Below are 22,877 nucleotides of genomic sequence, written 5' to 3'. Positions count from 1 at the left end.
AAACGCTGCTGTCAGATCAGACGTGAGCCACACAGGAAGTTCCAGCTTCATTCTAGAACACACATATGCGGTTGGCTTATTAGTGGCTATTACTGACCTTGGAGGATGCCACACCCCCATGGGGCCACGAAGAAATGAGGGAGACAGGGAGGTTTCCAAATGCATGGGGCAGAATATCACTGGTACTGGCAGAAGTTTGGGCTAGGGGCTGGCGGGCAGAACAGAGAGGTCAGGGCAGGCGCTCTGGAGGGGGCAGCATTTGTGTTGGAGCCTGAAGGAGGCAATCCTTCGGACTGGTGGGGGGTGGGCAAGGCACTCCTGATGAAAGGCACTGCCTGGGTGAAGGGAAGGAGTTGTGTTGAGGGAATGGAGAGTTCTGCAGGGAGCCTGAAGTCCAGGGCAGTGGACTGAAGAATCCAAAGGTGGACAGGGAAGGACATACTAGTGGCCTGAAAAGGTTAAAGCAGTTCTCAAAGCCTGTTCAGCAGTGGAACCTGTTGTTCTGATGGAAGCTTACTCAGAGCACCGACAGGGCCTTGAAAGGGTCTGCAAGGCCTTTCCCACAGCCATCCTCCCCCACCTCTTCAGACCTGGACTCTGCAGGACACAGCAACCACACTCAAATCATGAGACAGCCAAGGGTTTAGGGCAGGGATTGGCAGGGGTTAATGGCCCAGGGTCCAGCTACAGGCAGGTGGCAGAAAAGGGTTTGGGGGGCACATTTCAATAGAGCAGCTAGATGGGCCCCCATGGAGAAACCCATGGGCAGCTAGGACAAGCATCCAACTTTGAGAAAAAGCCTCAGTTTCCTCAACTGTCAGCAGAGGGGACGGAGTTGCTTTCAGTGTTCATCAGTTAAGGACTCCTAGGCCCCCTGCCTACGCGTAGGGCTTGGCTGAAGGAGGCTGGGCGGGCAGTAGGCACATCCGAGACCTCAGGGCCTGAAGAACCTGGACTCTACCATCAGCTCCGTGACACATGCTAGAGGGGGCAACTCATCTCTTGCTCTGGCCCCAGGAAGGTGGGAAGATAGGGCAGGTGAGCCTGGCTTTCCCCAGGCGGAGCCACGGGCTGCTGTGGCTGGGACCTCAGGGGCATTCAGGCCGTGAGGAGGGACAGGAGGGGCCTCACAGTTTTCTGGGAAGGGTTGTCCCCAAAAGTGGCTCCCGCTTCAGTGACCCCGCTGTCCCTACACTGTTACTCTCCTCATGATCTCCCCTTAGGGCATCATATCCACATGTTTGCCAAGACCTTTCCTCAGTGATGGGTCTGAGGCCAGGAGGGTGAGACCATCGGGGAAGCCAGCACTGGCTGAGGTGTGGCCAGGCTGTGGGACAAGGGGCAACAGACTGCTGGCTCAGGACAGTTGCCCTGAAATGCTGCTGAAGACAGCAAGAGCCGAAGGCATAGGCAGGAGGAAAAGGGCAATACCGGTAAGGCCCTACGCAGGCAGAGGTCTGAGAGCACAAGGGGCTCTGAAAGCCAGAAGCCTCAATCTGGCTGTGCCCCCACAGCACCCTCCCAGGTTCCTTCCAGACAGCCATGACAGGGAGTCCCTGCTCCTTAGAGGACGGTATGCAGCTGGGGCTGGGATAAGGGGCAGGGTACCGGAGCCCTGGGAGCCGTCATGTGGCCCCTGCTGAAGCACATGTGATCCCCAGCTACAGTGGGCATGTGGGGGAGGTCATTCAGGCCAGGTATGACCCCAGCAGCACAGACTCCCAAAGGCAGGGACCTCACTTCCCATCTCCACTTGGCTACCTCCCACCACGGGATGTCAGGCAGGCCCCATCTTCTCTTGGGGACTGCCTGCCAGGACAGTGAGCTTTCAGATGCCAGCCACACCCCCCACCTGGCTGACTCAGAGTCAGATGCGGCTGCTACCTTGCACGGCCCTTGGAACCAGGAGAGCCAGCTTCTTGCAGGGAAAGGAGCTGCCAGAGATCCCGGTGCAGACACAGCCCTGGAGCCCAGCAGCCTGGCTCCGGCCGCTGCACCACCAGCTCAGGCCCTCGGAAGCGCCAGTGGGGTGAGCCAGCCCGGTCCGCCACGCTCCTCAGGACCCAACCTGATGCAGGCTCACATCAGCACCTGCCAGCCTGGAGGTTTCCTGCCGCTATGGACAGGAGGGCTGGCTTCTAGGCCTCCTGGCGGCCACACATCTGCACAGACCAGAGCTGGGGTGGAGGTCACAACCGGGTGCCCGCTCTTCTGGGATTCTCGCTCTCCCCAGCCCCAACCAGGGACAGAGGGGTTATCTGAAACTCCAAGGTCAATTTGGAAGGAATGTTTTAGCCAAAAGCTATGTGAATAAAAAGTAAACATAAACCCTGCTCACTCCTCACTGACACAAGCTTTCCGTTAAATAAATGTGGACGTGTGATACCAGAACAGTGCAACAAAGGCCCTCAGCCCACTCCCCTCCAGGAAACAGGCAGCCATCTCTGAGCTGAAGCTCAGATGACACTCCTGTGCTCAGAGGCTAGGCCCAGTCAGGGAAGTGTGTGGAAACACACCCAGGGCAGTGGAGGGCTCAGTCGACCTCTAGGAGTGAGCTGCTCGGTGCCAAGCCCCCTGGCATCCAAGGCCAGGAGAAGCACCCATGTGCCTTTCTGCACACCGTGCTCCCACACCTCCACTAGGTGGGAGACCTACGGTCAGCCCTGCGGGGGCAGGGGGAAGCTCTTACCCCCAGCGCTGCCTGGGGACAGGAGATCAGGCGACCCTCAAACCACAGTAACAAAACATTAGATCACTACTCGTTGGTCTCTTGACCCTTTATTGGCCGTATCTCCCAACATCCCCAAGGCAATTCCACCCACAGAGACATTGAGCAACTTGCCCTTGGCCGCACTGATGCGATGGAACCAGATGGGGAACCTAGGTCTGCTCAGCTCTGGGCCAAACTGTGGATGCCCTTGTTCTTTGCCACCCCAGGGAGGACATCCCTACCCTTGCTTTTACCCCCAAGTCTCCTAGAAAAATAGAACATATAGAAATGTAGAATCACAGAACCATGGGAAATGTCATAAGCACCTGGGTTCTGGAAGGTACCATCACCTCCCCCCAAGCACCATTCCAGGAAGAACGATCAGCCAGGCACTCTGGCAGGCAGGGGCCATGGCCAGGCATCCGCAGGGCAGCCACGCTGTGCCCCAGACCTCCGGATATGCAGGAACCGGGACCTAAGGAGACAGGGACAAGAGGCCAATTACTGCCTGGGTCCCAGGGGATGAGCAGAGAGTGGGAACAACACACTGCCCCTACAGCCAGAGCTGTGGATGGCCTGGGCAGGAAGACCAGTGTGGTGCCTGGGGTAAGGGTGGGGTAGGGTGGAGTGGGTTGAGCTCACCTCCCACAGAAGTCCCTGCGCACAGCCACAAGATCAAGGGACAGGTCAGGCCGGCTTTGAAGCCAGCTGCCAACGAGCTCTGGGTGTCTTGGGTCCACTTCTAAGAAGATGCTCCTACATGGGGGAGAAACGGGTCAGCTTAACCAGGCAGGGCTGAGACCTGCACTTCGTGTTGCCTGGGCTGGGAGGGGTAGGGTAAGAATGACTGTTAGGGCAGGCCCAGTACACACTGGGACAGACCCAGGAGACCCACCCTATCCATACCCGGAGTCCTTCAAGAGCCAAGGTGCCAGGGCCAAGATGTAGGTAATGATGTCCATGCCCTCCTCCCCACCATCCAGGGCTAGTGGGTCTTCATAGCTGAAGGGGAAACAGAGGGAGGTGAGAGCCTCTGAAAAGTGTAGAAGAGCTGAGCAGGGCCCTCCACAAAGCGGCCCATGGAACTTACTCTCTCAGCCTCAGAAAATCTGAGGACCCAGAAGAGGGGGTCCCTAAATGGCAGCTCTGATTCCCCTACCTCCTACAGGCAGCACCCCACCAGGCAGGGCTGGGCTACTCAGTGAATCCCACTGACTGATAGCAGGTCATGAGGATCTCCCCACAATAAGGCTACTCCTATGCTTGGTCTGGGGAGGCCTGGAGCTGACCCAGAACACTCCTGAGAACCTGGAAAAGGGGAGCCAGCACCCTGACCCACATTACTGCTGCCTTGTCCAAGGACTCCTGGGCTACCCCTGGTTCTCAGCCCGTTCGAGAACAGGATGGCTCAGTGCAAAACCTGGAGTAGGTCTTAGTCCCAGCTTTCCTGCTAAGCCCCCACATGACCTTGGACCAGGCACCTTTCCTCTCTGGGCCTCCATCTTCTGTAAAATGATGTACCCACCTGGGTACCTTCTATGTAGTCTATACCGCATCTGATATGTGCGTCTGCTAGGTCCTCCCCATGGCCCTGCAGAGGTCTACCACTCCCCTTTCAAAGTTCAGAAATGAGGCTCAGAGAGGCTCGGTGATTAGCCAGTGATCTTCGGTGGGAAGGCAGGAGCTGAACCAAGTAGGTCTGTGGGCTCCAGAATGAGCCTCTCTTTCAACATCGCTGCCCCTTTCAGTCCCTTCTCCCTCCCTGTACCTCCCAGTGGTGCAGTCCCCCAGGGCAGACACATCCCACCAGGCCCTCTCAGGCCCGGCCTCCCTCCCACCACATGCCGCACCTGCGGATCTCAGGGGCCAGCTGTTCCATGTCTCGGTGGAAGATGTAGGGAGGGTTGCTGACGACCAGGTCCATGGGGCCCCACGTCAGGAGGTGTGCCCAGCTCCCCTCTACGGTCAAAGGGAACACATAGCAGAGAATGGGCAGTAGCTCTACCTACCACCATGGCCCTTGGGTAGCCCCTCTCCCTGAGCCACGCCCTGGGCCTATCTCTGGACCTGATAACCCAGGCTTGCAGACTAGTGCCCAGGGTCCCCGCCAGCAGACCGGTCAGGGGTGTGTATACTTTGAGGTGGCAGCTCTTCACCTCGAATACCCTTGCCCTCTCTTCTGCCTGTCAAGAACCTCATCAGTAAGCAAACCTCCGCTCAAGTGCCACCTTCAGGAAGCCCTCTCTGATTGCTAGGGCAAAGCAAGGGCCTCTGTCCTCTGCGGCCCCACTGGTCCTGCCATGCACGGCCTCCCAGCCAACATGGACTGGGTGTATGGAGGACACGCCTGCTTTCAGTCAGTAAACTCCTAGCAACTCTGTTGCCTGGTTCCATCCAGGTGCCATGTGCTACACCACATGTACCACACTCTAGGGATGGTGCGTATGAGGCTCAAAGATCCTGTGGATACGTAACGCACCCAGAACCCAAGGACACCCTACAAAGGTGTGGCTGAGCTGTATTGTGCCTGGGCCAGACAGGGCCAGGGCAGGCAGGTACTAAAGTATTAAAGTATTTTGATCCTAAAGGCTTTCTCTTGAGCTTCTGCTTATCTCTTGACAACAAGCAAGCCCTAGTTAAAAACTCATTAGTTATAGGGGTTCAGAAAGTAAGAAAGACCTTGTGGCTGGTCCCTGCATAGGTCAGGTCAGCCCAGGAGGCAACAGGGACTTGCCTGTCCTCAGCAGGGATTGGTCTGAGAACCCCTGTGTGTGTGTGTGTGTGTGCGCGTGCACACACGCGCAGGCCCATATATGAATGAATGGTGGGGAAGCCCTCCTTCCATCTCTGCAGAGTGCCCATCCACCAAGCAGCACCTGTGCCCAGGATCCGCACCCCAGGGAAGATCGGTAGGGAGGATACCTAAGGTCACATCGAGGGGGACGATCTGAATTCTGTCCAGCAACTGAAGCCTGGAGAGATGGGAAATGAGGGTGAGCACAGGGGAGACTCCCACCGGCGGCTACCAGGACTATGAGAATAAACCCTTCTGGGACTGGTAGATCTCTGGGACCTGTGAGATCCCATGTGGGGTCCATGCCAGGCCACTCCGCCCCACCTTCCTGTTCTTAGGAGTAGAAACCAGACATCAGTGAGTATGACATCTAAATAGGGATTGAGATCAGGCCCCAAAGTTGGACTTCCCCAATCCTGACCTTTTGTCCCCCCTGCCCACCTACCTCTGAGCATTCTCCTGGGTCAGGCAGATGGCAGCTTCTCCTTTATCCACGGCAATGACTCGGCTCTGTCCCAAGAACAAACGAAGGGTACGTGGGAGGCAAGGTGCCCAGAGAAGCCAGGCTTGGAGACCAGAGCTCTCCTCCATCCCCCTACCAGAAAGGAGGGAAATACCCAACAGCTGTCCCCTCTTAGTAGCCAGGGTCTGGCCAGACAGAAGGGGATGGGAGTTAGAGGCTGTGACCATGATGGGCTGGGGGCAGCCCTGTCCTTCCATGTCTGGCCACCTCCCTCAAGTGCTTCTAGCAGAGATGGGTGCGGGAGGATGTGAGAGGGACACTGAGTGGCAGTCCTAGTCTACTCAGGGTGGGGCACAGGGATGCAGAGGGGGCTCACCTGGGGAAGCTGACTCAGCAGGCTTAGGGCGATGGCTCCCGATCCGCAGCCCACCTCCAGGATGAGGGGGCCACCCTGGGCTCCCATTGCACAGGGACTCTGGGCCACCTCCTCCAGGACCCATTCAACCAGCTCCTGTGAGGCAGAGGGTCAGAATCAGAGCTAGTGACAACCTGGCCCCCCCTGGGGTTCTTGGCACAGAGGCCCAAGCATGGTTAGCCCGTGTGTGAAGGTAGCGGGGGTGGCTAAAGCCAGACTGAACTTCATGTCAGGCCATGGCCAGGTCACTCTGCCTCTCCACGCCTCAGATTCCCCATCTGTAAAACTGAGGATGACCAACATCATCAGAGTGTCAGGAGGATTAAACAGAACCACATTCGTGAAACACGGACCCCATTCCAGCATATTTGTTCAATAAACCCCAGCTAGGCCCTTTACAGACAGCCTCCCATTTTATGCTCATGGCAATGCTAAGAACCATGCCTGATGGTCCCTGGCCACTTCTCTGTGACTGGCCCTGCTTCCAGAGCTGTCCCTTCATTAATCTGTTGGATCCTCACAACTGGTCATTGAGGAAGCCAAGGCCCAGGGGTCAAGACCCCTCCTGGAGCCCAACTTACAGCTCGTGGTGCCCAATTATCAGGAGCCCAAGTGTCACCAGCTGAACTTCGTCATACAGCTGAACTTAGGACGCTCGCAGGGAGGTTTCCAGGCCAAAAGGACAGGGAATTCCCTTCATGGGGGTGAGGCATAGTAGGAAGAACACAGTCCTGCCTGAGCCCCATACCCAAAGGGGCTATGGCATACACAGGGCATGGGGTAAGTGGGTATGAGGTGATGGGAGGTGCCTTACGGCACCATTCCTGTCTTGGAGGCTGAGGGACACTTCTAGACACTGTCACTTTGGAAACAATAGGCTTTCAAGTCTTGCCCACCATCTGCCACCTGCAGGGACTGTGGTGGAAGCCAACAGAGGGTAGAGGTGAGGGTGGAGGGCTGCTGCCGCCCAGACGCCAACTGTTTCTAATGAGCAGTGGAGTGAGGGCCCAAGTAGCCAGGCATGGAGCCGGGGGGCAGGCAGTGTGCCTCCTTCTCAAAGGCAGCCCCACTTGGGACTCCTGCGATCCCAGGCAGGGCTGGCTCAGGGAATGGGCAGAGGGACCAGCTTCCCTCATCTGTAAAGAGGTCTACATCCTCCAGAAAGGCTTCCTCTTCCCCTGCGAGGCTCTCTCTTGGCTTTCCTCATCATGAGTCTCAAGTCTACCTCTCCCACCAGACTGAAGGCTCCAGGATGGGAAGACCAGGGGTCTAACCCATCACAGTGTGTCCCAGAGGCAAGGCCTAGCACTCGGGGGGCCTCTTGGCTACTTCCCAAGAGCTCAGCAAGCTCTAAGTGGCTGTGGGAAGCTACCCTCTGAGTCTCAGAGCCCCCACCAGGTCCCCCCAAATCCCCAACATCAACAGTTAGGCTCAGTGGCTCCAGATTGCTCAGACCTATTTTCCAGATAGGCTCCTCAGTGCTGAGTCCCAAAAGACATTTCATCCTTCCAGGCCCTCCAATCCCTGGAGCTGAGAGATCACCCGTCCCCAGGGTAGCAAGTTCAAGATGGGCAGAACTTGGCCAATGGGTCCAACCCTTCCTGTACCCCCCACTTGCTCCCACCAGGCCTGTACCAGGCACTACTGGAGACTGTACGGGTGTTTGCAGCAATCTGGGCCCACAGCGTTGGGACTGACAGCGCAAGCAGCCTAGGGCTGTGGTGGAGACTGTGGTCTCAGCGCTGAGGCCACGTACTAAGCGGCTGGTAGGAGAGCTGAGACTTGTCAGGGGTGTGAGCCTTTCCTGGTTTCCTGGCCACAGACAGACCTATTCTGGTTAGAGAATGTCCTCTTGGCCAGCCTCCTCACAGAGACACCCTTGACCTCAGAAACACGTACCACATATATGAATGGCCACCCCAGGCAACGTGTGAAGCTGAGAGACTGGGCCTCCACTGCCACCAGTGCCCTCTAACCCCTCCATTACACTCCAGAACACTCGAGAATTATCTTGGCTATGGGACCACCTGGGGGCTAGGGGTAGAGACCACCCACAGAAGTCTAGAAATTCTCCTCCTCACCAAGTGGAGAGCCTCCGGCCTCCATCAGCCTGAAATTGGTGGCTCTTCAGGGGAGGCTGAAAGCCAAGGGGTCACAGACCCAGGGCACCTCCTCCACGTGAATAAGGGAAGAATCCAAAACCACGATGGGACAGGGATGGGGGAACGTGGGGAACAGGCAGCTCTTGGCTCTGCTGGAGTCACCGTGTCAACAGGACCCCATACCCCCTCAAGAGGTCAGCCCAGGCCTCGGCAGGACCTGAGTGCTGTGAGCACCCTCCATTAGGATGCTCTGGGTGGGCACCCCGAGGGAGGTGGCATTGCCTCCCTCAAGCCAATCACAGACAAGGCACTGAGCCTCCTACACCCCACAGAGCCTCACCTCCCCAGGTGGGACAGCAATGGCTCACACTGCCAGCCCTGGGTTTCCCACTGTACATACTGCCAGGCTGAGGACCTGAGGCACCTTCGCACCCACAGGGAAAGCCCAACTCATCAGGCCACATGCCACCTACAGCTTCGCATTTCTGACTTCTGCCCCCATCATCAGAAACTGCCCTTCCGTGGATGGAAAGAACCCAGGCACCATGATCTCTCCCCTGCCCCCATTCTCCCTACTCCCTGCCACAGGCCACGTCCTCTCAAGTTCTTGGTAAAGCACCCCCAATGCGGCTTCACATTGGGGCAAACCTGGCAAGTTCTCAGAAATGTCTGTACAGTGAGATGACGACCTGGCCTCCCAACCACAGCCTCCCCCTCTATCTTCCCTCCCCCCATCCCCCTTGCAGCAGAGCTGCTCTCCTGGCCCAGACCCACACAGGAATGGTGGGGGAGGCCCCACATCGGAGCTGGAAAGTTCACATCTGACATTCAGAACCCTGGGGCACATGCCTGGTGCCTCGTCAGCTCTGAGGGGACTCAAAGGTCATCATGGTTGCTTCCCTCCCATACCCCGACCCTTGGCAGCCTCAGGAGACAGTGAGTGACCTCCCAGCCAGAGGCCACAGGCTTGGGGAAGATAACAGGGACGCCTCCCAAGAGGCTCCAGGTGGCAGGCCACATCTTGCTCTGGCTCTCTGCACCCCATCCCAGCTCATCCAATCCCGGAGGGGTAGCCCCATGGGAGGTACGGGGCCCTGACCCAGAGTCAGGAAGTCCGAATGCTGCCGCCATGCTCCTCCCCTCGGCAGCCCTGTGACTTCAGGAAGCTCCCAGATTCCCTACTGTCCCTCCCCACACTGGGCTGTAAGGCGAGGACCTGGCTTCTCAACCACATGATGTGGAAGTGAATGGGGTCAGAGGGTTACTCGGCTGGGGGAGAGAGGCTAGGAAAGTGAGGAGGGGCTCTGGGTCCCTGTTTGGGCAAGTGAATGAAGCCTGATCTTTCCCAGGAATTGTTGTATGGCTGGGTACCTTTCGAGAAACACCCCTCCTCAGAACCTGGTGCCCTCGAGCTTGCCCATCAGCCCCCACACAGCTCCATCCACCTGCTCTGCTCTCTCTCACTACCTACAAGGTCAGGGGGAAGCCCAAGAAGGGCCACAGAAAGCACCTCTCCCAGAATAAAGGTGCCTCACCCAGGGACAGCATGCTGGGGCCACACAATCCCTAGTCCTAGTAATCTGAGGACCACAGGTGATTACCTGACCAGACAGTAGATCTAAGAGGACCACCAAGTCACAGATTCCCTCCCTAGTCTGGAGGCCCAACACTCTTATCATCTGGGCCCAAAGAGGGCAGTGACTTACCTGAGGTCATATAGCTGTACCAGGCCTCCGGGTGTCCAGCTGGAACCCTATCCACTTCACCCATGCCTCCTGAGGACAAGGGCATTTTTCCCCCTATGGATTGGGTAGGCCAGGCCTGCATACTGGGGCAGTGGCCTGGGACGTGAGGACAGTCAGGGAGGCCGGCAGGAGACCCTTACACTCTTGGCCCCACCTACCCAGCCAACCAGGAGACACCACTATGGAAGAGCAAGGCCTCTGAGAACCACAATCATGGGGTCCCAGCGCCGCCTAGAGGAAGTCTGAGGCAAGACAGGTGCCCCAAACCCCACCTCACCCCCATCCTGCCCTGTCCTGGTGGCACACCTACCTCTGTTTCCGGGCGAGGGATGAACACCGGGGGGACCATCTTCAGACTGAGCCCTTGAAAGTCCCACTCCCCGAGGATGTACTGCACAGGCATCCTGCAGAGGGGGTAGCTGGGTGATCCTCAGTGCCAGAGCCTGGGCCAACAGGACCATGACGGGGGTTGAGAGATACCACTTGCGGGATACCAAAAATGTCAGTTGGGTCATGCCTCCTGTGCCGCAGGACTCTGAGCCCAGCCGAGGCCTTCCCTACCTCCCTTCTTCCTTTCTACTCACGTGATCCCCCATCTCATCAATACTTCCTACTAACACCTCCCCAGTCCTTGGATACTTTCCTCCTTCCGGACCATGAATTAGTCGGGCTGGGGGAAACCAGACACCTGTTCCCCGCATAGAGCCCTCAGGTCTGGCCCATGGGTGCTCACCTTTGCAGCCGGCGGCTACTCAGCTCCTGGACGCACTGCAGCTGCCGAGGGGTCAAGGGCTGGGTCCAAAGTACTGGCCTCAGGCTCTGAAACTGCCCCACAGAGAATGTGAGTGGCTGGCTCCCCCATCTAGGGGCCTGACCCAGGTTTATGTGGACAATGCCTGTGGGCCCAACACTGGCCACCTTGGTCATCCCTGGACCCCTACTGTTTGACACACATTGTAATAGTTGGATGAATGACTAAGTATCTACCTAAGACATTCCTTCAGTAAATTCCCATCGCTCTCAGCTCATTACTCTCAGTGGAGCAGAGAAGCCTGGATGTTCTTCCCCGGGGTTCTCCCTCCCCCCTTTTCTGCCCTCTTGACAACACTGCACTTAACTGTTTTGGCTCCAAGGACATGAGCCACGATGTACTCACTGGATGCCTGGGCCTCAGGGATGCCCCTCTTCTCAAAGACTGCAGTCCAGTGGCTGACCAGGTCTGTGGCATTCAACGACCCAGAGAGAGGCTGATGGGGCTGCCATGAGCTGAAGGCCCAGCCCCTGGTGCCTGCCCTCCTCCCGGGGCCAGACATGAGGGCCCAGAGCATTCGGCCCCCAAGCTCCATGTCTCAGGGAAAGATTCTGCTGAGTGCTCCCAGGTCCCTAAGTCTTTCTTGTGATATCAGCTGCTGAAGATGATCACTGGCTCCAACCAGGTGGAGATGGTCATGGGCTCTGGCCCCTCAAGGTGACTCTGGTCCAGACGTGACCGCCACCCTGGGAGAGGGAAGGAGAACCAGGAGAGCAGCTGAGCCTTGTGTGACCCACTCCCCCCTGATCTGCTGCCTGAGAGAGGACATGCTCTTGCTCTGCTACCCCCTTAACTCCGTTTTAGACCCTCACCCACCTATTTGATTCTTCTATGTTTTCTTCATGTTTTTAGCTAAAGTGGGCTGAACCCAGAGCTCAGGCCCTGGCGAGGCACTTGGGCCCAGGCTTGAGGGCTGAACAGATCTGTTCCAGCTAGTGTGTGTGACCTTGGGAAGATCATCATTTCTAAGATCCAGTGTCCTCCTCCATGAAATGGGGAAAATAACACCAACTCCATAGCAAGCAGTACATTAGACAACGAATGTCAAGGGCCTGGGAGCCAGTTCAACACACAGAAGGCACTCAGTGTTACATACTCTTAACTAATACTACAAGAGAGAGGAGACTGCCTTTGCTTGGGAGCTTTGCTTTTGACATTTTGCTTGTACTGTGACTGCTCTGTATGCTAAGACGCTCTGTCGCCACCCCCATTTGATCCATAATCCTGAACATCAACATAAATTGCCGGCTAAAAAAAAATTTTTGACAACTTTTGTTCGCTTTATATTTAAGTTGTCACAAACAAGGTTTAACAGAAGGTTTAAAGTTAGTGGTTCCCTTCCCCTTTGCATGGACCAAGGTCCAAACTACCATGTCCTGAGCACCTGCTAGGTGTCACATCTTCAAAGACAAGCTGGGAGGGAAAGGAGGCTCCAAAAGGGAGAGCGATATGCCTAAAATCACCTAGCTAGAACCGTCCCCGGCAGGACACAAAGCCAGGTCCTCCGGACTCCAGAGGCGGCTCTGTCCACTTGAGCGTCGCCCCAGGAGGAGCCGAGGCCCGAAGTCAGGGACGCAGCTTCCCTCTCAGCTCTGCAAGTCATCCTTAAGGACCCAGACGAGGTCGCCTCTCCCCAGTGTTTCCTTATCTACATAACGCGGGGTGGGGGTGGGGGGGTCTCGAGGGTGTTGCAGTACGGGGGGGCCCCCTCCCGGTTCCCATTTCTAGCGCATACCTGCCTGAAACGTCACCTCGCCCGCCCGCCGTACTGCACACACTGCCCGGACTCGGCTCCCGGATGTGCCTGACCCACGGTGCGCTCACTTTGACGCCCTGCTTCCGGGGTCGGCGCGTCTGAGAAAGGGCTCGGGCGGTCCCGGGCCCCTAGCTCCAGTGTTCCTAGGGCTCCTGGGTTCCACTGGGGAAGCCCCTGCGGGTTTCCCCGAGGGCTGCTGGGTAGGCTGTGAAAACCACGCGGGTCACGCCCGCAGCTCCACGGGCGGGAGAGTCCGTGGATGTGTGGGAGGTTGTTCCCTTGGGAACAGGGCCCTCGATTCTTCCTTAAGGTCACGGAAGGGACATGGCTCCAGCCCGCGAGGACTACTCGGAGCTGGCTTTTGGGTACCCGGCCGCGGCGGTGTGTTGTCAGCCCGAGCGGGGGCGTGTCACCAGCCAGCTCCGGGTTTGAGAACTGGGGCGCGAGATCCAGGGGCGTGGTCTAGCGTAGCCTCTGGGCAGGCCAAGCAGCACGTGGACGGATTCCGGTGTTGGGGGCGGGTAGCAATTTGGGGGCGGGACCGGGTGTCCAGGACTTGGCCAAAGAAGAGGCCCGCGCCGCGCTGGGGGCCAGGTGGCCACTGGACCCCAGGGCCGCTCTTGACTCTTTTGCGCCCGGGTTTTAGGGTTTGGAGCAGGGAGCTCGAAACCGGACACAGGAGACCTGGGTTCGAATCCTGACCGTTGCCAGCTCACTCTGTGGTCCTCAGTTGCTCCTACAAAATTCATGGCGGTGCCCCACAAAGTGTGGCCTGCCGACGCCCTCCCCCACCAGAATCTATTGTTAACTAGATCATTTTGTTAACTAATAATTAAACATGCAGTTTCCCGGACTCAGTCCCATACCCAGGGAGCCTCGGGGATCTGCATTTGTAACAAAAGCTTCTCGGGGTAATCCCTGTAAACTCCTTTGATAACCCGAGAATTAGAAGGTATCTGAAGGTCCCTCTCCTGAGATGATCGCGCCGTAGATGGAGGCTATCGTGAGGGGTATATGTAGTCTTGTCTGTGTCAGGCTGCCCGATAATAACACCTCTCCAATAATACCAACAGTTCCCAACTTCTCTGGACTGAGCTACCCCATTTTTAGCCCAGGGTGGGTGTAGTTTACCCAGAACCCTCTCAGTAGGGCCTATCTGAGCAGGAAGCCGAGTTCCAGGGAAGGGAAGCATCTCGCTCTAGGTCACAAAGCAATAAAGGGGCGAGCCAGAGTTCAATGCAGGTCCAAGGACTCCCAGTCCAGTGCTCTCCCCGAGCCTCCAGCGTCCGCCTGCGTTTTGGGAACACGAATCTATCTCCGCGGAGGTGGAGCTCCGCTCGACTTCTGGTGCAGGAAGGGCTTGACCACCCTTGGCCCTCTACCCGACTTCGGCGTAGGCCGCGGGTGGGTGAGGGGTGGTCTCCAAGAACCGAGACCCTGTGTCCGGCTCCTGCTGGGGGCGGAGCCAGATCCAGCGACAAGCGAGCGGGCCAGTGCCGGGCAGGCTGTGAGCCTGACAGCCAATCCGGAGCCGGGGGCGCGGAGCGGGCAGGGAGGCGAGGCGCTGGAGCGTGGGGGATCCGCGGGGCTACTCACCTCGGCCCCACCCCCGCGGTGGGTCCAGGCCCTGCCTGTCCCGGCCCCGGCTGGCGGAGCCGGCGCTCGCGGCTGCGGGCGGTGCGCTGTAGCGGGCCCAACCCGCGGCTCCGAGCGCACTGGGAGGGCGGACCTGGGGTCGGACCCGCTGCCCTCCCCCCGCACTGGCCTCCTGCCGATCGCCACCACCCCTAGCCTCTCCAGCTGAGCTCGGCGCCCCAGAGAGGATTAAGTAAGTGCTGAGGTCGCAGCTTCTGTGCAAGAATGGAGGAATCGCCGAGTCGCAGAGGCGGGGATGGGGATTGGAGCAGGGAGGACTGAGGAACCTGGTGGAGAACGGTATGCGGGTTCTCGGAGGTCGTGGTGCCAACCCATCTCACCCGTTTCCTTCTCTTCCCCTTTGGACCCTCGGGCAGTCCCAGGCAGTGATGAGCAGGGCCTTTTCTCTGCTTTGGACCGAGGAGTAAACAGAGCCCAGAGCAAGAGTTAAGGGTCTGGCCCAAGGTCATGTCTGGGGTCAGAGGCAGAGCCAAGAAAGAACCCCGGGACTGCTGACGCGTTCAGCCTAGCCGGAGAGAGAGAGGGCAGAGAGGGATGAGCCCCCATATCCCTCTGCCAACCTTGCCCCTTCCTAAGGAGCCATTATCAGTGTGTACACGCCTCACACACAGCCATGCACCTGCACAGGGAGGCCCGCCACGTACACCCATGAGCTAGCACAGGGATGTATGCGTGCAGCCATGAGCTGTGTACCCTCATCTCCCTAGGCCCGCCCACCTTGCCTTACCCAGGTCCTCTGGCCTGGGAAGATGTAAGCCACACCCTGGTCTGGGCGCATCTCTCACTCTCTGTTCCCAAGGGAGGAGTGGGGGAAGAGCGGGAGAAGCACCTCAGAGTGGGAGTTCCACCCCTGCATCTGAATATATGCTCCCTGCTCACCTTGTTTCCCTTGTCCCTGGCAGCCCCTAGCTCCCCTATGGGGGTACAGTGACCCTAAGAACATGCAGAGAAGCCCTGCCAGGGGACCTGACCTTAGGCTGTCTCCCCTTCCTGCCTTCTGGTCTCTCCACACCTGTCATCCACACCGCAACCTCCCACCCCCTGCAAACACAGCCTGGATCACACAGTGGGCTAGGTCGAGGGGTTCCTGTGGCTCCCCCTTTCCCAAGTGGGTTGGCCAGGGGGGAAAGCCGATATACTGGGTGCTTACTGTGGGTAGGGGTTACACTGAGCTAAGTCGTTTCTAGGGACCAGTTCATTCTGACATCTCAATCACCCTGTGACCCTCTGAGACTGTGAGGGAGGTGGGGTATTGTTTGTTTGTTTGTTTGTTTGTTTGTTTTTAATCTCCGTCTTAGACTCAGGAGAACTGAGACCCAGAGAGGTGGAGGGACATGCCTAGGGTCATCTGACTCTTGGGCAAGTGTTTGCCTCCAGGAAAGGAAAAAGCTGCAGTGTTTGTTGTTTTTTCTCTCCAAGCAGGAGGTGAGGGATATGGGAGGGCAGGGAGTGAAGGAGGTGGGAAATGCAGGGGAGAGGCTTTTTCTTTCAAACCTCCGACTACCTTTCATATTTTCCAAGTATGATCACTATGATTATCATACCCTCAAAAGAAGGGGCAGGGCTTCATTTTCACCTTCCTAAATCCACACGGGAACTGTACTTAAGTAAAGGACATGTCCAAATGTCCCCTGAACTTACCCTTGCTCTCAAACTTTTATTTCCCCAGTACCTTCAGAACTTAGGGGTACTGGATGTCACCACTGAGTCCTGTTCTAAGCCTCATGTTTTTCATTCTTTCTCTTCCAGCACCCAGGGGGGGCGGGAAGCTCCCTTTCTCCCAGGAGGTGGCAGCCTGCAGGCATAGCAGGGGCCACTGGCTAGGACACTACCCATGTCAGAAGCAAGTTGGCAAGTTGACTGACCACAGGCAGTCTCTCAGCAGCGGCATGGACTCCAGGATCCCGTCTGCCAGGGGCTGGCTCAGCAGCCGCCTGCCCACCACGGAGCCTGACCTGAAGCCTGCCACAGAGGGGCCAGCCTCTGAGACCAGCACCCTCAGCACAGAAGCCACCAGCTTTAATGACACTAGAATCCCTGATGTGGCTGGTGGCACAGCTGGCGTGGGCACAATGCTTCTGTCCTTTGGGATCCTCACGGTGATTGGCCTGGCTGTGGCCATGGTAAGAGCTGGTAGGCTGGCGCTGACCCAGGTGGCTGTCATTTGGGGAGGGGTGTCAGAGTTTTAATTTTAGAGACTCTAATCAGAAGACAATTTTCTGTTAATGATAGCACAGTCTTCCTCTTCTTCAGGGATGTGTCCACTGGGCGCCCGGAAACCAGAGGGGCTGCCTCCAACTGGAAGAACCAGAGAGGGTTCTGAGGATACATGGTGTCTTGAGCTGGGCCATGAGGGCCACGGAGGAGTTGGGGAGAAAGGGTGTTCCAGGTGGAAAGTCCTGATGGGCAAAAGTTTGGAGGCAGGCAGGAGCTTCTGTGAGCAGCAGGCAGGACAGTGAGGCAAGTGGAGGGAGGGGGGAATAGGAGTAGAGGCCAGAAGGCAATGGGAATAGATCACAGGCCGCAGTGTGGGCAGACCGCTCCGGGCATGGCAGGCTGCTGGTGGCGTTCATTCACTTGGCAGGTATTTCCTAGGCTCCTGCCCTGCACTGAGGTTTCAGATCCCCGGGGACTAGGGAGACCAAGGCCTGCTGAGCGGTTCTTATAGGAAATAGGAGACAGATAAAACCAACAATGCCAAGGGAAGCCCGGGGGGACTGAGTTGGGAATTTGGCAGGAAAACTTTCTAGGCCGGGTGGTCAGGGACACACTGAGGAGGCAACATTAGAGCTGAGACCCCAAAGTGGAAGCCTGACCCCAATACCACAAGAAGGGTCAGAATTAGGCAGACATCAGGATGGAGGTGAACTAGGATGGAGACTGAAGGTGTTCCCTGATAGGGGACATGATGTTTCCAGATCTGGTGTCTGTCCCTGCAGATATGGGCCCTGCCCCTAATCTGCTACATGGACACTCAGAATGTCATGGAGGGACTGCTGGAGATGGTGCTGGCTAAGACCAGGAAGGGGGGGAGGTGCACCTGAGCTCCCCCTGGGGGCCTGACAATGGTGACATCCTGGCCACTGCCGCTTGCAGGCTGTCATGGCCAGCCTTAGGCTCAGGACCACGCTGCTCTGGCAAATAAGGCTGTGGATGGTCCCTCCATGACCTGGCTGGAGCTGTTGTTCAACCAGGGTTGCCATATGGGCCCTGTAGGCTCCGGATCGCTGCCAGAGAACAAGTGCTGGCCAGCAAGCAGGGCCAGGATGCAACACACAGAATGAGCAGTGCCCGGGGGGGTGGGGGCAGAGCGCCAGTGTTTCCCCACGCCACCCATGTGGCACTGAAGCAAACCAGAAAAGCCTTACCTCAGGGAAAAAGTGGGGTCTGGAATCTGCCCTTGGAACTCTAGGGCAAAGATTGCGTCCCAGGAACTTGGGAGGACTCCCTGATGCTTCATTCTGCAGGAACATTCAGAAGGCCAAGCTAGAGGGCCTTCTTTTTTTTTTTTTAAGATTGTATTTATTATTTGACAGAGAGAGACAACCAGCGAGAGAGGGAACACAAGCAGGGGGAGTGGGAGAAGAAGAAGCAGGCTTGCAGGGGAAGAGGGAGAGGAAGAAGCAGGCTTCTAGCGGAGGAGCCTGATGTGGGGCTCGATCCCAGAACACTGGGATGACGCGCCCTGAGCCGAAGGCAGACACTTATCGACTGCGCCACCCAGGTGCCCCTAGAGGGCCTTCTTGCCCAAACCAGAGAGGTAGGAAGATTATGGGACGAAGGCAGTAGAGGGCAGGAAACAGCCCCTGGGCATTAGGGGACAGGTCCAAAGATGCTCCCCGAGGCCTGTACCCTCTCCTGTTGTGCCAACCCCCAGCAGGGCCATGCTGGGTACCAGGAGGAGCAAATCAGTGCCGGGCTGTGTGCCTCATGCAGACCGAGTGGTATGGGCAGGCTTCCTGGAGGAGACAGGACTGCAGCTGGATGGCGAGGCATGGGGAAGATTTGGAAAGGAAGGTATGTGGGAGGGTGGTGTCGATTGTTGGGGCAGAGGGAGTAGCAGGGGCAAGGCTGGAGACTGGATAAGCTTCTGGCCTCTTGTGAAGATCCCTCTGTAGGACAGGGCCACAGGGAATGGAGGGCCTGATCTGAGACCTCGAGCTCCTCCAGCATCCTACCCACAGGTGAGCAAGGGGATCATCCACATGTGACCTCCTGGAGGGGATGGAGAGCAAGGGACACCTCAGTTTCTTTTCAAGCCTTTGGGGTTTCCCAGGAAACAAGCAGCAGGAGGAACTCTGGGCCAGGCTGGAAACCAAACCAGTTTCAAGCTGTGAATGAGGCACAAAGGGTGTGAGAGCCACAGAGGGTTAGGGACAGAGTCTAGGGACACAGCTTTCCCAAGGCAGATGTGGCCATGCTCCTGGTGGTCAAGGGAACAGCCAGATGGTGGCAGGGGTCCCTGGAGTCCCTGCCCCGGTGGTCAGCCCCTTCTCCTCCTTCCCCCACCCCCGCCCAGATGCTTTATACAGGGATGTCCTGCTCCGGCCCAGAGCTCTTGGGTCTTGTATGTTTTCTCAGGCTTTATCTTCAAGTCTGTACAATGGGGGTTAGGACCCAGGGGCCTTCCTACCTTCCTCCAGCATCTGGGTTCTGGCATTTACTCTAGGCTGCTATCCAGGAACTCGGGCTCTCCTCCCCAGCCCCTGTCCACTGAAGCGATCAGCCTCCCATGGAGACCCCAGAAGCCCAGCCCAGCGTCTCGCCTCGAGCACTGCCCTGCAGGGTCTGGCCACTCCCTGTCCCCTGTTCTTTTTTTCCCATACACGGCTCTGGGCCTGGGGGGAGTAGAGAGGAAGGGGGGCTGCTGAAGTCTTTCCCTCTCCCTTGAAGAGTGCAAGGCAGCGCTGAGTGGCTGGAGCTGCACTCCATACCCGTGAGAGAGCACAGGCCTGCTCCCCATTTCGAGCCCAGGCACCGTCAGCACCTGATACTAATCAGTAGGAGGCACAAATGCGGATGTGTGTGTCCCTGGGAGGGAACCCTGGAGGCATTAGGGACTCATGGTTCTCCTGTTCATCAGCCCCAGCTTGTCGCTTGTCCCCAGGAACTGCCGGGTAATCGGGGGCTCCCTGCCCAGCCGTCTGACGCTGCTCCTTCTCTTGCAGGTTTTGTACATCAGGAAGAAGAAGAGGTAACTCCCGATTTGCCACCCAGAACTGCAGCCTGGGGGCAGTGTTGGGCTGGACTCCAGGGGCCGTGGGGGTGGGCGGGGGGAAGAATGTCCCACCACCATTGGGGTCCTCTCCCTCATCAGGGAGCTGGGTCCTCTTCTGGCCACTGAAGGCTGGGGATGGCTACTTGCCCTCGGGGAGTGCTGAGCCCCCCTTGCCCCACTGCCCCGAGCTACAGGTCACTGACTCCCCTCCCCTGCCCGGCCCCCAGAGGCTGTGGATCACACAAGGGTCAGGCCTAGGCAGTCACTATGGACCCCACAGATGATGCCTATGTGGGCCATGGCCCCAGCTGGCCCCAGGAGTGGGTAACTATCCATCTGAGGGGTGGAGGTGGTATGCAAGTACAAAAAATGTCTTTCATTTAATCCCGGGGGAAATCTGAGCCCCACCCCCACCCCCACCCCAAACACAGCTGTGTGCTGGGGCTCAGCCTCTCAGTGGGCAGGGCCGGGAGGGCTGGCAGGAGGGGAAGGGCCTGCCGTGCCCCCAGCAGCCTCTGCCCCCACCCCCAGGCTGGAGAAGCTCCGCCACCAGCTCATGCCCATGTACAACTTTGACCCGACGGAGGAACAAGATGAACTGGAGCGGGAGCTGCTGGAGCACGGGCGGGACGCCGCCTCCATGCAGGCTGCCGGCTCTGCGCAGGCCGCACAGGGCAAGGTGGGCACTCACCAGACTCCCCCCGCCAGCCTGTAGCCCGCTCATGACTCTTCTGCCCCCACCCTCCCTCCTTTCTCGTGCAGCTTTCCAGCACCTGCCTTGTGGGTGGGTGGCGGCTCTCAGGTGTACGGGTTTTGTCAGGTTGGTTTAGAAACTGGTAGAATTTCTTCATGGCCACCCACAAACTGACTGCACGAGGCCAGGGCAGCCCTGGGATCCAGCCCCTGATAACCTAGTGATCTCGGCAGCCCCCTTGGCCTCTCTGAGCCCCTGCTTTCTCATCCGCAAACAAAATTCTAATTCTTGCCCTGTGTGCCCCCATGCCTTGGCTAGGAAAGCAGGAGTGGGCTGATGGGAGAGATGGTTGGGGGCTAAGAGCCTGGTGCCTTTGCCCCCCTGAGGGCCCATGTCTCCTGAGTGGGTTGTGGTGGGGGTCAGATTCTGGAACAGTGGCCCCTCTGAGTAGACTGGTGGGTCCTAGTAACTGACAGACCCCAGGCAGATGGCAACCCTAGCCAGACTTGCCTCTTACATCCAAAGGGTTGGGTACCTGTGTGGTCACTGGGCCAGAGCCACTGGCTGATTGCCACCAGTCCCCCAAATACCCGAGGGCCAGAGCACCGTGAGGAGGCCTGATCTCTCCCTGACCCATGAAACCCCTTTGCATTTCTCCCTGCCTTGGTCCCAGATGTTGCTGAAGGCATCTGGACCCGCCAGAGGCAGAATTAGGAGACTGGGCTCTTCTTCAGTCCACACTCAGAGTCCAGAGAACCCCTGGTTTTGCCATCAGTTCTGTGGCAACTGACCAGGATACATTCCCCACTTGGGGTATTTGGGAAATCGGGCTGAAAACCCCAGTCCGCCCAGCCCATGGGACAACTGACAATTTGACGGTTGTTTCTTGGGTGCCTCCCTTGGTCCAGCCCCAGTGCTAGGGCTGGGGGGTGCAAAGGTGATCCCCCTTCTGCTGGGAAAGAGGAGGGCATGCATAATGCATCCAGCCTCTAGGCTGACAGGGTAAGTGCGTGCTGGCAAGCTGGTGATGGCTGTGGGGGGGGAGTCATCAGAGCCAGATGGTATTTCCAGGCTGAACTTGCAAGGAGGGCGTTCCAAACAGAAGGCCTAGCTCGTGCCAAGCACAAACAGGCAAACCAGGAAGCAAGGGTGGGAGTGACTGGGCCAGAGAGTACATGGCCTTGGTCGAGGTCCCTAATGCCCTTGACTATCTCTCTGCAGACCATGCTCCCCTCTCAGGGCCCACTGCAGAGGCCCAGCCGGCTGGTGTTCACTGACGTAGCCAATGCCATCCATGCGTGAGTGGCCCGAGGACAGGCCCAGACCTCTGATGAAGACATCTGCCATCGTGCCCCTTGAGCTGCCCCCTCCGTGATTGTTAAGACCCACTCTCAGGACCTACCAGCTGTTTCAAGGACCCACCTGCTGACTCTCCAGGCTCTAAGAGAGGGCCCAGGCCAGGCTGGACATCTGGCTACTGAGGTCCCCTGGCCTAGAGGGCATCCCTCATATCAGGAAGTTTGAGAGCCACTGCTGGCTTCCTTGTGTCCTGCCCAGACCCCTCACACCACCGTCTGCTCCTCTAATGTGGAGGAAGTGGGGGGAGACATGGGATGGGAGGAGGAAGGGGAAGAGGTAGGGCAGGGTTCCCCTTTTCAGGGAGAAATCTGTCTCTGGAATCTGCAGCCTCCTCTGGAGTAAGGAGGGGCAATCAACCGGGTCTTGGGGACAACGTGTGATGGCACCCTGGGAGAAGCCCAGGGATGGAACACTAGAACTGCCTGGTGAGCAAAGATGCCAGGAAGAGGGCTGCTCCTACCCAAGGCCCGTCTGTATTTTGGAGGGTCCACGAGGCCTCCCAGCCACCCCTCCTGGCAGCCGGCTATTGGCTGGGAAGGGAGAAAGGAGGCGGGGGATAGATGTACAGGTGCCCCTGGCAGGTGTGTGAATGTGTTCATGTGCAGGTGTATGTCCCTGTCTCGGCACAGGGTAGGATGGAGACACTCTGCATTAGCTCCGCCCTCCAAGTCCACCCCCGCCCTTGACGAGTCGGGGGAGCACCAGGATAGGCCACTCTCTTTGCCTCCAGTATTCAGGGACTGAAAGGAGAGGGAAGCCAAGGTCAAGGTCCTGCTGCCCACCGCATCTCTTCATTGGGCTCTACAAGCCAGGTAACCCGCTTCTGAAAACAGTTCCCTGTCCGTTGTATATTGGGGATCTAGGGTTGTGGGAGAGGCTACTGGTCTGAGGGCACTGGTCCCAAGCTGTGGGCTATTTGGGGACATTCTGACTGTGCCTGAAACGGGGTGGGATAGTCCCACGGGAAACAGACTTATTTTTTGATAGCACAGCCCACCCACCCCTTGTCCACCCACCCGACACCCCTCAGAAATTCTTTTGCCAGTTTGGGGTATCTGGGCAAGGCATGGGACCAAGCCAGACCCCAAGAGCTGGGCCGTCTTCTCCTCTGGGCATGCACGCACACACAAGCACAGAAGCACGTGCCCCCCCCC

At 57.9% G+C, this 22,877-nt stretch overlaps 2 protein-coding genes across 12 annotated transcripts; one reads left to right on the top strand and one right to left on the bottom strand.

The window, feature by feature from the left end:
- Positions 1-2,759: 2,759 nt before the first annotated feature.
- On the bottom strand, positions 2,760-13,080 carry HEMK1 (HemK methyltransferase family member 1). 8 transcript variants are annotated; one of them, XM_002920559.4, is made up of 11 exons: positions 12,776-12,944; positions 11,348-11,726; positions 10,963-11,054; positions 10,540-10,633; positions 6,344-6,478; positions 5,950-6,014; positions 5,633-5,682; positions 4,561-4,669; positions 3,617-3,712; positions 3,353-3,466; positions 2,760-3,185 (listed from the first exon to the last, which is right to left on the bottom strand). In XM_002920559.4, exons 2-11 carry the CDS (start codon positions 11,573-11,575, stop codon positions 3,092-3,094), a joined length of 1,077 nt encoding a protein of 358 aa, XP_002920605.1. In that variant the 5' UTR covers positions 11,576-11,726; positions 12,776-12,944; the 3' UTR covers positions 2,760-3,091. The 8 variants fall into 8 exon arrangements, with proteins under 8 accessions (XP_002920605.1, XP_011224896.1, XP_011224895.1 ...); XM_011226594.3 differs by having other exon boundaries at positions 11,386-11,726; positions 12,776-12,904; XM_011226593.3 differs by lacking the exon at positions 3,617-3,712 and having other exon boundaries at positions 12,776-13,065.
- Positions 13,081-14,181: 1,101 nt separating this feature from the next.
- Positions 14,182-22,871, top strand: C4H3orf18 (chromosome 4 C3orf18 homolog). Of its 4 annotated transcripts, none has more exons than XM_034658379.1 (5): positions 14,182-14,200; positions 16,202-16,575; positions 19,621-19,646; positions 20,202-20,349; positions 21,586-21,722. In XM_034658379.1, the coding sequence occupies exons 2-5, from the start codon at positions 16,342-16,344 to the stop codon at positions 21,664-21,666; spliced, it is 489 nt and encodes a 162-aa protein (XP_034514270.1). In that variant the 5' UTR covers positions 14,182-14,200; positions 16,202-16,341; the 3' UTR covers positions 21,667-21,722. The 4 variants fall into 4 exon arrangements, with proteins under 4 accessions (XP_034514270.1, XP_002920621.1, XP_034514268.1 ...); XM_002920575.4 differs by lacking the exon at positions 14,182-14,200 and adding an exon at positions 14,322-14,731 and having other exon boundaries at positions 21,586-22,871; XM_034658377.1 differs by lacking the exon at positions 14,182-14,200 and adding an exon at positions 14,322-14,624.
- The last annotated feature ends 6 nt before the right edge of the window (positions 22,872-22,877 follow it).

Source organism: Ailuropoda melanoleuca, chromosome 4 (genome assembly GCF_002007445.2).
Source record: "Ailuropoda melanoleuca isolate Jingjing chromosome 4, ASM200744v2, whole genome shotgun sequence".
In the NCBI taxonomy this organism is placed as follows: Eukaryota; Metazoa; Chordata; class Mammalia; order Carnivora; family Ursidae; genus Ailuropoda; species Ailuropoda melanoleuca.
Note: the sequence above shows the minus strand (reverse complement) of the source record. Positions and strands in the feature narration are given on the sequence as shown.

What these genes read in the sequence shown, in the direction of transcription:
- C4H3orf18 (XM_002920575.4), top strand. Translation starts at nt 16,342, where the DNA reads ATGGACTCCAGGATCCCGTCTGCCAGGGGCTGGCTCAGCAGCCGCCTG. An exon ending in TTGGCCTGGCTGTGGCCATG is followed by an intron (nt 16,576 to 19,620) that starts GTAAGAGCTGGT and finishes CTTCTCTTGCAG; the next exon opens with GTTTTGTACATCAGGAAGAA. An exon ending in TACATCAGGAAGAAGAAGAG is followed by an intron (nt 19,647 to 20,201) that starts GTAACTCCCGAT and finishes CCCCACCCCCAG; the next exon opens with GCTGGAGAAGCTCCGCCACC.
- HEMK1 (XM_002920559.4), bottom strand. Translation starts at nt 11,575, where the DNA reads ATGGAGCTTGGGGGCCGAATGCTCTGGGCCCTCATGTCTGGCCCCGGG. An exon ending in ACCCAGGAGAATGCTCAGAG is followed by an intron (nt 5,683 to 5,949) that starts GTAGGTGGGCAG and finishes CCATCTCTCCAG; the next exon opens with GCTTCAGTTGCTGGACAGAA. An exon ending in TGGCTCTTGAAGGACTCCGG is followed by an intron (nt 3,467 to 3,616) that starts GTATGGATAGGG and finishes TCCCCCATGTAG; the next exon opens with GAGCATCTTCTTAGAAGTGG.